The following is a 13,999-nucleotide window of genomic DNA, read 5'->3' as shown; positions in this document are numbered from 1 at the left end:
GTACAGGTGGGAGCTGTGCACATACCTGTACAGGTGGGAGGTGTACATATTTATACAGGTGGAAGGTGTGGCTATACCTGTACAGGAGGGAGGTGTGCACATACCTGTACAGGTGAGAGGTGTGTACATATCTGTGCAGGTGGGAGGTGTGTACATATTTGTACAGGTGGGAGGTGTGACCATATCTATACCGGTGGGAGGTGTGCACATACCTGTACAGGTGGGAGGTGTGTACTTAACTGTACAGATGGGAGTGTGTACATATTTGTACAGGTGGAAGATGTGGCTATACAGGTATAGCCACATCTTCCACCTGTACAGGCAGGAGGTGCGCACATATCTGTACAGGTGGAAGGTGTGTATATACCTGTACAGGTGGGAGCTGTGCACATACCTGTACACATTGGAGGTGTGTACATACCTGTACAGGTGGGAGCTGTGTACATACCTGTACAGGTGGGAGGTGTGTACATACCTGTACAGGTGGGAGTGTGTACATATTTGTACAGGCGGAAGGTGTGTACATACCTGTACGGGTGGGAGGTGTGTACTTAACTGTACAGGTGGGAGTGTGTACATATCTGTACAGGTGGGAGTGTGTACATATTTGTACAGGCGGAAGGTGTGGCTATATATGTACAGGCGAAAGGTGTGTACATATCTGTACAGGCGTAAGGTGTGACCATATCTGTACAGGCGGGAGGAATGTTGTTCCCAGTGAGGAAAATGTTAATATTGGAAAATTGCACCCATTATCCTGGCTTTAGGTCTCACCCAAATTGATCCACAACTGAAATATCAAGCTGAACAAACCCTTCCAATGGCTGTGCCCCCATTTCTGTGCTTTCTGGTCAGGGCTCTTCTCTCGTAAATCACTAACTGCTTGGAATTGATGCTTACTCAAAGTCAGAGTCTTCTTGACTCATTCTGTAACAGTCCAGGGAGCACAAGCACTGAGCTGTGGTTCTATTGTTGTCTGTCAATGTTCTACTAATGCTGATATCAACTTCCTGACCTGGACCCAGACCAGACCTGGGCCCGTTCCCCTAACTATATTCCCACCCCAGGCCAGTCCAATGTGAACACATAGATATTGATGTTAGGTAGGTTTGTGATAGTTTCAGTGGTCAAATAGCCATCCCACAACTCTTACCTAAGCTATGATATGAAGTGCATTTGGATAAGGTGTTGGGGTGTATCCAACTTTTCTGCACCAGTGCTAATCAATGTCTTCAATAGGATGAATATCACATACACTGAAGGTGGTGGGCGTGTGGTTGTATATATGTTCATCTGCGATGGATACGTGCACTATTAAATGTACACCCCGTTGCACAGTTATGTTACAAACCGCACACAATAGCTGAGAGCAGCAAATTACTGATGTTGTTCTGATTCTAGTCCCTGCATCAGTTGAGTTGTAAAATCCAATCAATTCTCTGAGACCAAGGGGAAAGATAATAAAATGTAGAAAAATGCATTTCCAAGCCTTAATCTCCCCCCAGGTTTCTTGTCAGGGTCTAGCTACTGTCCTAGATAACCATTACAGGACACGATTTCTTAGGATTAACATCTGCGGTTGTATTAACAAAAGAACTGCTAACTTATAACTGTTTAAACTGTCTTGTGTCCATTCGAGTCACTTTGCAGAGAGGTTTGAATCTTTAGGCAAGTCTTACCTGTGACTGATGCTAAACACAGCTGCAGTAATTTGTTACAGAACCCTCTGAGAGACTGAGTTGCTTTGGCAACAAGTAAATTTACCAGCATGTTGCACTTTGGAGTCATGGCCAGTGATAGAAGAAGAATTTTCCCATCATGCGGCTAACCAGGAATCTCTCCCACCTTGTACCTTCCTCTGGCATGCATCAAAGGATTTTCAGGTTTGGCTGCACCATGAATGCATCATCTATGCCTTCACACCCTGGGTCTAGACTTTACCTGCCCCTGGGTGTGTTTCTGGCAGGGATGGAGGGTTACACATAAAATCGGGTGGGTACCCAAGCCTACCATTTCCCCACACTGCCATGTTTCGGAAAGTGGGCATGTACCAAGATCAGCAGCCCTCCTGCCAAATGTCAACAAATAATTAGGGGTCAGTTGAACTTGCTGATAGCTGAATTGATCCTAATATTAGCCTGAAGACACCAAAACATGGATGGAGTATCACAGAGTTATTCAGCCCATTATGCCTGCACCAGCATTATCACCTAATGTAAATTTTTTGCTTATTCTCCTTATCCTTGCACACCATTTCTATCTAAACAACTATCCGATGCCCTCATGAATGCCTCAATTGAACCAGCCTACCCCACGTTTCCAAACAGTGCATTCCTCACCCTAATCACTCACTGGGTGATAAAACTTTTTCTCATATCACCATCGCTCCAAAACCAAGTTAGATCTAACTTCCTCCTGTTTTTGCTTCTTTTATGAGCAGGAACAGTTTCTCCCTAAGTATTCTATCTAGCCTACTCAAGATTTTGAAAACCTCTATCAGGTCTCTCTTCAACCTTCTACTCTTCAAGGACAACGATCCCAACTTCGTCAATCAGGCCTCATAAGTGAAGTTCCTCATCCCTGGAGCCATTCTCATAAACTGCTTCTCTATTCTCCCCGAGATAATGGGAACTGCAGATGCTGGAGAATCCAAGACAACAAAATGTAAGGCTGGATGAACACAGCAGGCCAAGCAGCATCTCAGGAGCACAAAAGCTGACGTTTCGGGCCTAGACCCTTCTCTGATGAAGGGTCTAGGCCCGAAACGTCAGCTTTTGTGCTCCTGAGATGCTGCTTGGCCTGCTGTGTTCATCCAGCCTTACATTTTGTTGTCTCTATTCTCCCCAGTGTGTTCACATCTTTACTGTGTTGTGGTGAACAGAACAGTACTCCAGCTGAGGTACTACAAGTGTCTTGTACAAGTTCAACATCGCCTCCCCTCTCCTGTACTCGTTGCCCCTACAATTAAGCTGAGGACACTGATCACCTCAGTGATGGCTCTCCACCTGTCCTGCCACCTTCTCTGTAGAGTTTCTTTCAACTGATTTGGCAGAAAGGTAGGATTTTCTTTTTGTAATGTCCCATTCCCCCAAGAGTATAGTAACCACTTAGACTTCCTCTAATCTGGCCTGTAACAGGTACACAGTGACCTTTCTGAGGTGTTTGAACCCTCCCATTTCAATGCTCCCTACGTGCCTGGGTCTGGGGATCCAATGGGTCCTTCACCCATTGGGCTGGCTGCAGTTCCAGCAGTGTCCACTACCAGCTGTGGCGCTGCCAGGACTAGAACATGGAACAGTACAGCACAGTACAGGCCCTTCGGCCCAAAGTGTTGTGCCGAACTTTTACACTGATCCTAAGGTCTACCTAACGTCTACCCCTACCTTATATTGGACTATTGGAGTCTCTGGCCAATCAGAGTTGTTGGCAGCTCCAGAGGGTGTGATTGCTGTGTCTTGGGGGGTAGGTCAGACTCTGCAGGAACTCAGACCCCATAGCAAGTGCAGCTATGGAGCGGGAGAGGAGGCAAGCTAATTATCAGCCTGTCAGTCCACCTGCAATCTTACAGTCGGACTTGGATCCAGAGGCGTCTGTCTCAAATGAAGGGGCATTACCCAAAGGAAGGGCAGGTACTAACTTTGGAGGGTTACCTTCGTGTCCCCCTTCCTAATAGATAGTAACTACTCTGCTCCTGCCTTGGCTTTAGAATCTCAATCCCCTTGCACCTCTTTCTAAGATGTTGAACTCACCCTCCCACTACTATCCAAGCCAATAGATCAATAAAAACTGTCTCTGCTACCACTCACAGCTATAACTCACTGTGGGATCTACAGGTGAGAGAGAGTTAACTCTGAATACCGAGGTACCCGCTACTCCCCTATCATTTACCATCTGTGTGAAATTAAATTACTGACTTTGCTTCCTTATAATTTGTCTTTTAATACCCCACAACTTGTTGCACAGCCTCCCCACTCATTGGCACCCTGCATGGTTATCCATGTCACCCACCCATTAGATCAGCCCTGACTGGGTTTCTGTTTTCAAAATGAGTCTGCATTTTTTGAGGGCACCCTTGACAACTCAAGGAGAGACCAACTGGGAACAATCGCAAGACAGACCCTGAGCTGGTCCAGCAACACCTCACCTGATACCATGGCTTTGAGCTGCTCCCCTGGGTTACAGCTCTGACATTACCACCCAGCAACAACAGTCTCTGGGTCAGTCTGTATGAGGGCAGGGAAAGACCATTGATGTGAAGGTATTACACATCAGTCGAGGCGTTTCCATTTCTGTGGAGAAATTAAAAAGCATGATAAATATTGGTTAGTTGCTGATAGGTCTGGTGGGGTCTTTAGGAGAAACTTTTTTTAACCGAGAGAGTGATGAGAACATGGAACACAGGGAATGGTTGAGTTGAATGGTGCTGCTGTTTTTAACTTACAGCTTGATAAACACATGAGACAGAAAGTCGAGTGAATTGTCGAAGGGGAAAGGTGCTGATGAAAGGTCATTGACCTGAAGCATTAACTTTCTTTTTCTGTCCTGAGATACTGTCAGACCTGCTGAGTTTCACCAGCACTTTCTATATTTTGTTTTTGTTTCAGATTTCCAGCTGCTGCAGTATTTTTGTCATGTGTAATTGTCAAAGCTGTTTTCTTTTTGTGAAGGGGCTGTGGCCTTAGCTGAGCTGCCAATCTAGTATTTTCTCCATTGTCATGATTGCAAACTTTTATTGATATCAAATAAAAGGAGAAAATGCTGGAGAAACTCAGCAGGTCTGATAGCACCTCTGGATAGAACAGTTAAAAATTCAGATTAATGACCTTTCATCAGAAACATTAACTCTGTTTCTCCACACAGTTGCCGCCAGACCTGCTGAGTTTCTCCAGCACTTTTTCCATTTTTTTTCGGATCTTCTGCATCTGGGTAAAATTGCCTGACTCCATTTGTGTCCTGCTTCTTCAATCCTCGCCTGCTGTGTCATTGCCTCCAGACGTGAATTATTCCAACATTGATCCTGGAGCTTATGCAAATCTCTGCTAGCCATGTATCCGAATTCACATCAAGTTGCGTTCAACCATTACCCCTTTTAACGACTGATCGACTCTGTGTCCAACAACAGCATGGGTTTGAAACACTTTTCCTCATGTTCCTCATGCTTGACTCTACTATCCATCTTCCTCCCACAATCCCATCCTTTACATCTACGACCTCCTCCTGCCCTTCAGGAACTCAGACTCCCTCCAATTTTGGCCATCTTTAATTTCCTTCTGCCAACACCTCCTGTAACCATTTGGCTACCCTCTTATACCAGCACCCACCTAAGTTATGACATTGGTTTCAGCTGACTAGGTCCTTGGCTCCTTGATACCAAAAGAGGAAGGATGACCATGTGAAGTCTTTAGCAGATAAACAATCTTATCAATCTTCATTAACAGGATATGTTTATTAAAAACTGCTGTTAATCAGAAATAAAAACAAAAATCGCTGGAAAAACTAAGCAGATCTGGCATATTCCTTGGTACTTTTAAAAAAAAATTCATTTACAGGATGAGGGTGTTGCTGGCTAGGCAGAATTTATTGCCCATCCCTAATGGCCCAGAGGGCAGTTAAGAATCAATCACATTGCTGTGGATCTGGAGTCGCATGTAGGTCAGACCAGGTAGGGATGGCAGTTTCCTTCCGTGAAGGACATTGGTGAACCAGATGGGTTTTTCCTGACAATCAGCAATGGATTCATGGTCATCATTCGATTCTTAATTACAGAGATTTTATTGGATTCAAATTCCACCATCTGCCATGGGAGGATTTGAACTGGCGCTCCCAGAATGTTGTCTGGTCTCTGGATTAACAATGCAGCAATAATACCACTAGACCATTGCCACTTAACAGCTAATAACTTTACATTGAGATCTCTTGTGGAGTTATCAAAGTTAAATTAAGCATAAGTGAATATTATTGTCAGAGCTACATTGACTTAGAAATTGAACAACTTAAATCAATTTGAATACTGCAACACAGGTAAGAAGGTGTAGAGCTGGATGAACACACAACTACACCTGCCCCTACACCTCCCCCCTCACCACCATCCTGGCCTCAAGAGGACCTTCTACATCCAGCAGATGTTCACCTGTACATCAGCTAATGTGGTATACTGTATCCGCTGTTCCCAATGTGGCTTCCTCTACATCGGGGAAACCAAGCGGAGGCTTGGGAACCATTTTGTGAACACCTACACTCGGTTTGCAACAAATAACTGCACCTTCCAGTCATGAAACATTTCAACTCCACCTCCCAGTTCTTAGACGACATGTCCATCCTGCACCTCCAGCAGTGCCACAACGATGCCATCTGAACGTTGCAGGAACAGGACCTCATAGTTTGCTTGGGAACCCTGAAGCCCAAAGGTATCAATGTGGACTTCACAAGCTTCAAAATCTCCTCTCCCCCAACCGCATCCCAAAGCCAGCCCAGTTTGTCTCCGCCTCCCTAACCTGTCCTTCCTCCCACCTATTCCCTCCTCCCACCTCAAGCCCCACCCCCATCTCCTACCTACTCGCCTCATCCCGCCCCGTTGACTTATCCATCCTCCGTGGACTGACCTATTCCCTCCCTAACTCCTCACCTACACTCACCTCTGCTGGCTCCACCCCCGCCTCTTTGACCTGTCTGTCTCCTCTCCACCTATCTGCTCCTCTATCCATCTTTGATCCACCTCCCCTTTCTCTGTATTTATTTCAGAACCCCCTTCCCCTCCCCCACTTTTGAAGAAGGGTCTAGGCCCAAAACGTCAGCTTTCTTGCTCCTCTGATGCTGCTTGGCCTGCTGTGTTCATTCAGCTCTACACCTTGTTATCTCAGATTCTCCAGCAACTGCAGTTCCTCCTTTCTCTGTTCACAGTCTCTAAAGATGCTGGCCTGCTGTGTTCATCCAGCTCCACACCTTGTTATCCCAGATTCTCCAGCATCTGCAGTTCCTACTATCTCTGATACAGTCTCTATCCCTCTCCAGCTTTTGGATACTTCTTAAAATGTTTCTCTTCGTCTGTCTACTGACATGATTCATTGCCAGATTCTGTTAGATAGCTTCAGGATAATTTCTTTAATGCTTTTAAAGGTGTAATATAAATATTATTTGTTGATGTCATTTATGATATCGGTTAAAGATTTAACAAGCGTAATAATTATCCTTTCCCTACTGCAGCCATCCACAGGTAGACATTGAATAGGCGTGGCAGGATGTTCATCATAGAAATGCAAACTTTTCATGTCAAACTAGTTCATCAACTTTGATTCAGCTGAAACCCAGGCCAGCAGCCACCTCCTTCCCCAGGCAGAGCAGATTCTACAACTTAGTCAATGCTGGTCAATGCTTTGCAGTTCCTGAGTTTTACGTGAGACATACAACGTGAAGTGTTGGAGCTGCTGGGACTTGCTCCAAAGCTGTATCTGATGGTTTAAAAGACAGCACAATCTCAAGACTTCAGGAATGACTTCATATCCAGTAGGTGTCTATGTTTGATCTGGGGTCTTACCCACAGCAATCACAATATTCTGTATTTTTTAAAAAAAAATGCAATACTGTGAAATTCAGGGAGGCCTTGAAATGTACAGTTTCTGGATTAAGAACTCTTGGGAAGATACCTAATAACAGGGGAAATGTTCAATCTGCCACAGTTCAATAAAGCAGCAACTGCTGTTCTTAAATGTAATGTAGCAGAGTTAAACATAACAGAGTTTGGACGTGGGGCAGGGTTTGTGTGTAGGGAAGAGAGTTTGTTATTCCTGCATGGAATGTGGTTATTGTTGACTTGGTCAGCATTTGTTTCATGAACCTAATTACCCTTGAACCGAATGTCTCAAGAGGGTTTTTTCAAAGGGGATTAATAGTAAACTATATTGCTGTAGGTTTGGAGAGATTGACCAGGTAAAGGCAGCAGATTTCCTTCCCTGAAGGACATGAGTGAATCAGATGAGTGTTTATTTATATTCATTACTGGGATGTGTGTATTGCTGGCCAGGGTAACAGTTTTTGCTCATCTCTAATTGCCCTGCAGAGAGTGGGGAGTTGCTTTCTTGAGCCACAGCAGTTCTTCGGTTATGGTATCTCGTGGTGCTGTCAGGGAGGGTGTTCCAGGTTTTTGACCCAATAACAGTGAAGTCACAGCAAAGTTCACCAAGATCCTCAGGCAGCGCCTTCCAAACTCATGACCACTTTCATCGAGAAGGACAAGGGCAGCAGACACTTGCAAACATCACCCTCTGCAAGTTCAGTACCAAGCCACTCACCATCCTGAAATGGAAATATGTCACATTTCCTTCATTGTTGCTGGGTCAAAATCCTGGAACTGCTTCCCTAAGGGTCAACTCACAACTGACGGATTGCAGTAGTTCTAGAAGGCAGCTCACTGCCATTTCTGAAGGTCAATTAGGGATGGGTGATAAATGCTGGCTCACAAATAAATAAAGAAGAAATGCCCAAGCCTGTGTGTGGCTCGGAGAGGCAGGTGATGGTGTTCTGTTGCCCTTGTCCTAAGCGTTAGAGCTCACATGATTGGAAGATATGATAACTCATGGAATGAGAGAATTGTTACAATGCAGAATTGTTACAATGTAGAATGGGAACAGTCAATTGATCATGTCTGCTCGAGGGCAAAAATCGCAGGTCCCCGTGCTGTTTTTGGCCTGGATCTCCAGCACCAAACTGAGCACAGCAGACCCCCCAGAACTTAAAGCCCCAGCCATTAGGTCCTGATGTAAACCCCTGGCCCCCAAGGGCCCTGGCATCTTTATCTTCTCTCCAAATGACTATCATAGCTCAGCGCCATTCTCCTGCCCTTTCTCAAAACCCTGCAAATTGTTTCTAATTAAATAACCAGCTCATGCTCTCTTGGATGCATCACTACATTTCCAGGCAATGTATACAAGATCCAAACCATACCTTGTTTGAAAAAAATTCTCCTCTCATCCTCTTCTTATCAAGGATCTGTGCGTACGCTCTGTTTATGAACAAAATAGTTTCTCCCTGACCGGTAGTCTTACGGTCACCAAATTTATACTAGCTTTTATTCAAGACTTGTTCATTAAATTCAAATTCCATTAGCTGTTGTGGTGGGATTTGGCTCTCACTCCCAGGGCATCATCATCTTCATTGGAGGTCCCTCTTAAACAAGGATGACTCTCTTCCAATCTCAAGGTGAGTCTCTAGGTGGGTCCCTACAGACCGATACAGCTATTGCAGGCTCTGTTACACTTGGGGCACATGGTGGTCATGGGAAGGGGTGGGTGGGGCATTGACGTGGCAGCGCACGCCTTTCACTGTTTTTGCCTGGCTTCCATTTTTCTTCCCGATGACAAGTCTCAAGGTGCTCGATGCCTTCCTGGATGCTCCTCCAACACTTTGTACGGTCTTGGGCCAGTGATTCACAGGTGACCTGTGGGAATCCCCCACGCCCAGGGCATCATCCTGGGCATCACAAGAATGCTAGTCCATTGACATAACCAATACATTCCGTGGTGGGGAAGGGCTGCACTCTGAAGAGTGTCTGTGCTCAGGAGAGAGATTGCGCATGTAGATTGGGTCCCTAAACGTCAACGAGATTGTATGTCACTGTTGGGCTTTTGCTTAAAATATCAAATGGGACCCCGATGAAGTTTTCTTGAATGAGGGACCCACGGGCTAGACGTTATTAGCTGCTTATTAAAATCGCAGTAATGAATGTTAAGGTGCTCAGTCTCCCCATTCCAGTTAAACCCTTCGATCCCAACCCTTTAGCTTTTGTTTCTGACAAACTGGGATGGGGACAGTGAAGAGAGGAGTTAAAATTTGAAGACAGAACACAATCTGAGGCCTCACTGTTCAATCCCAGGAATAATGCAAAGAGTAAAATAAACTTTACCCCAAATGCTCCTTGCTTTTCGGGGGATCGGTGACATTTTGACAAATAAAGAGCAAACTTGAACACCCAAAGGCTTCAGATGTTTACTTTTGCCAAATGTAACGTTATTGTCCCACCCTTGGGAAACAGCCGCTAAATCAAATTTTCAAATGTTATCGATCAGTTCCCACCAGATTTGAGTCTTAGCTTTAACCAATTACCAACATAATCTTCCTCACTGACTGAAATAACTCTTCAAAGTTCAACCGAGGCATTCCAGCAGGTATTGGATGATTACTTAGATAGAAATAAAGTGCAAGGGTCTGGGGAGAAAGCCGGAAATCGGTACTAGATAATGTAACTTATTTGAAGGGCTGGCACAGATTCAATAGGCTGAATGACCTCATTCAGTACCATACTACTTCTGGAATTCTGTAAAAAAAAAAGCTTCACAACTCGTGGGACGTCACAAAGTGCTTTGCAATCCAACAGAATATTTTGTTTTGAAGTGTTGCCATTGTTTAAAGTATGAAATATTCCAGGAAACCCCTACTATAGCTTTGTCATAATGGCCAACCAGCCTCATTCTGTGAAGTTATTTGAAAAGTAAATGTTGGCAAGACCAGGTTTCCTGTTGTCCTCTGAAATGAGCGTCATGTGTTCTTTTACATCTGCCTGAGAATGCAGACAGAGGCTTGGTTAACAGTCCATCTGAAAGATGGTGCTGTGTGACTAACTGTGTACATTCCTGCAATACTACACTCATGTGACAGCTGTGACTCTTGAGCCTGAGTCCTGGCGTGGGACTTGAACCCGTAAAAATGAGCCCTTCTTTGAAATGAGTTTGGCACTGAGAAACAGAAGACAATTCAGCTTCTCAAGCCAGTTCCACCATTCACTGATTTTCATAAAAAGACTACATTTAATAACCCCAATATTGATTAATTTTAATTGCTTGTCATTGTTGGACTTGTCTATAGTGGCCTGGGCCACAAGTTTGCAATTTCCTCCCCTAAATCTTTCTGTCTCTGTCTCTGTCTCTCCTCTTTTAAGACATTCCTCAAAGTCTATCCCTTTGGCCAAGAACATAATCACCAGTCATAACATCTTCTAGTTTATCTTGGCTTCAACTCTTGTTTGATGATACTCCCTTGGTTCATCTAACTGCTGCGTGAATGGAAATTGTTAGCTTACAATGAACTTCAAAAGACGTCATGAGGGTGTTATCTCTCTGTCCTTTTTCTTGTTCTTAAACTATTCAAAATGGTGCAAGATTGTGGCAAAAATGGAAAAGCTTTTCATTATATTTTACTGTTTTTCTCACTGTCATGACAGTAAAATCATTCATTCGTTCATTCATTCATTTGTACTGAAAAAAAAGATACATTTTGTCAACACCCTTCACTCCGTACTCAGGAGGACATGCCACTTCAACAAAGTGTATTTTTTTTCAGTAGTGCATCAATTCGCAACAATCTCTACACATTGATCTGGACTTAAGACTCCAGCTGAGACTCAGTGACAATGAGCTCAAAGATTGTGGAATTAATCCCAAATCCAAAACTTTGAGTACATAACTGAGACTGATATCCCAGGGCATAGCGGAAAACTCATTGGCATTTCCAATGGGAGTGCTATACTCCCTTTCTGATAAGACAGTAAACAGACCTGTGTCTCCTCTCAGGTGGTTTAAACTAACAGATGGAAATACTTTGCTCAAGGTGGGGGGCTCTCTCTGAAGTCCTGGGCAGCACTTATCCCTCATCCTATTTTCAGAAAAGTAGATGTTATCATCAATACCACTTTGTTTCTTTTGTAGCAGCTGGGAATGCACAATTTGGTTGTCATTTTTATTTAATGTTACAATAATTACTAAAGTTTAGAATTACGTTGTTGTTAGATGTGAACATCAATGGGCAGACCAGTTTTTGTTGCACAACCCTACTTGCTTTTGATGTGAGGGGCTTTCTGGCCATTTCAGAGAGCCACTAAGAAGGAACTAAGCTGTTGTTGGTCTGGAGTCACACGTAAGCCAGGCCAGGTAAAAAGAGCAGATTTCTTTCCCTAATGGACATGAGTGAAGCAGATGCAATTTTTGTGACAATTGCAATGGCTACCATTAGGCAAATTTTAATGTGAAAATTTTATTGAATTCAAATTTCACCATCTGCCACTGTGGGATTAAAATGCAATGTGTGCCTGAGAACATTACTCTGAGATTCGGCATTTCTGGCCCAATGATGTTAACTTTACTGCCTCTGTAAATTAGCTAAAAATCCTGCAGTGACTAATGTTGTAGCAGTGCAAGTCCTACCAATTTGTCTTGGATGAAACTATGAATGTGTGTTCTGAGATTAGGATCAGCATTCTGTGAGATATGATCTGTTGCAGTTGGGGCATTCTGTTGGTTCACTGTTGTTTCTGCTTCCTTCCAGTGCTTATGTTAGTGACGCAGACTCCATAACAGCGTAAATTCCAGAGTATTTGGGAGTGGTTAAATGTTGCGACATTGCCTTAGTTTAAATAACCTCCAACAATTTATCAAAGACAAAATGCGACTTAAGCCGCCTTAATACTGTTTCAGTTAAGAGGCATTGAATTAAGGCAAGGATAGAAATTTGGGTTAAAAACTGATTAAAATGGAAAAGAGAAAATTTGAGCTAAGTATCTTAGGTTTGGAAACTGGGACCCAATTCAATCTAAAACCACCTACGCTGACTGTGTATATCAAAAAGTTGGATACAGTAGCTGAAGGGAGCAGTTTCCAATTTGTAATTGATACCAAAGTAGGAGGCGCATTAAATATTATTCTGAAAAGTAAAATGGTTGTTGATTAGGTGAAATGTGACAAATGCACAACAGATAGAATTACATGTCGGTAAGTGTGATTGATACATCTTGTGTTAAAAATAATTAATAATAATCAAAATAGAAACTGCTGGGAAAGCTCAACAGGTCTGGCAACATCATTGAGAGTGAGAAAGCAGAGTTAACATTCCAAGTCCACTGACCCTGCCACAGTACTGTCAACCAGTGCTGTTGCTGCCAGACCTGCTGAGTCTCTCCAACAATTTCTGTTCATGTTTCAGATTTCCAGCATCTGCAGTTGTTTGTTTTATTTTAGTAATTAATTATACTTTGCTAGAAGGGGCATTAGAAGAGGAGAGTAAAAACGAAAAGCATGCAGTTAGTTTATATGGATATCAAACAGATTCAGGAAGTGAATAATTTCTTAATCACAGTCTTACTTCAATAAATACAGCAGAGATAGTTCTTAGAAGCCCTACACTGTGGAAGAAGGCCATTCAGCCCAACAAATCCACACTGGCTCTAAAAAGAGCATCCCACCCAGACTCATCTCTCCTGCACTGTCTCTGCAACCCTGAACTTTCATGCCCAACCAAACTAACCTACACATCCCTGGACATTATGGGCAATGTAGTATGGCCAATCCACCTAACCTGCACACATTTGTGGGATGAGAGATGTGGGAGGACACCAGACCACTGGAGGAAACCCACACAGACATGAAGAGAATGTGCTAACTCCAATCAGACAGTCAGTCACCCAAGGCTGGAAGTGAACTGGAACCATGGCATGGCAGCTGTGCTAACCACTGAACTACCGCACCCCATACCTGGTCATCCTCAGGTTGGGTCCTCAATATTAATGTTAAGCCAATCTTTGATATAAACCTAATCAGCAAGGCACAAACCATTATCCAATGAGACAGAAAGCTGCCACTTAAGAGGAGGCTCCTTGAAGTGGAAGAGCAGAGGGCTTAGAGAATCAAGTTCATAGAATATGAAAAGCATTACCACCTCAAGTAGATATAACCATTAAAGTAAATAAGGAGAATAATGAATGTTTCTGCAAAGGGAATAAAAAAATAGAATTGAGGAAGCAATGACAAATCCACATAAAACTTTCATATGTCACACTTGGAGGACTGTGAGCAGGTTTGGGATTCCTGTCAGATGGTGAATGTCGTGTCTATGTCTATGTTTGGCTTAGATACCACAGTTAGATAACCATGGTAGCCTAAGCCAAACATAGACATGCATGGGAATTCCTAGAGATATGGTTCTCAACCCATAATGCAATCAACAAGCATATAGAATC

General features: G+C 43.6%; 1 protein-coding gene across 2 annotated transcripts in view; it reads left to right on the top strand.

Annotated features, from left to right (window-relative positions):
- The first annotated feature begins 7,285 nt into the window (after positions 1–7,285).
- tmprss13a (transmembrane serine protease 13a) overlaps positions 7,286–13,999 on the top strand; it is a 45,759-nt gene continuing 39,045 nt past the window's right edge. Inside the window, exon 1 of one of the 2 annotated variants that reach the window (XM_048562055.2) lies at positions 7,286–7,503. In XM_048562055.2, coding sequence (XP_048418012.1) covers positions 7,489–7,503 — 15 coding nt within the window. In that variant the 5' untranslated portion in view covers positions 7,286–7,488. The remainder of the gene's footprint in view (positions 7,504–13,999) is intronic. The other variant, XM_048562054.2, reaches the window with a different exon arrangement.

Source organism: Stegostoma tigrinum, chromosome 32, assembly GCF_030684315.1.
Source record: "Stegostoma tigrinum isolate sSteTig4 chromosome 32, sSteTig4.hap1, whole genome shotgun sequence".
Taxonomy (NCBI): domain Eukaryota; kingdom Metazoa; phylum Chordata; class Chondrichthyes; order Orectolobiformes; family Stegostomatidae; genus Stegostoma; species Stegostoma tigrinum.
Note: the sequence above shows the minus strand (reverse complement) of the source record. Positions and strands in the feature narration are given on the sequence as shown.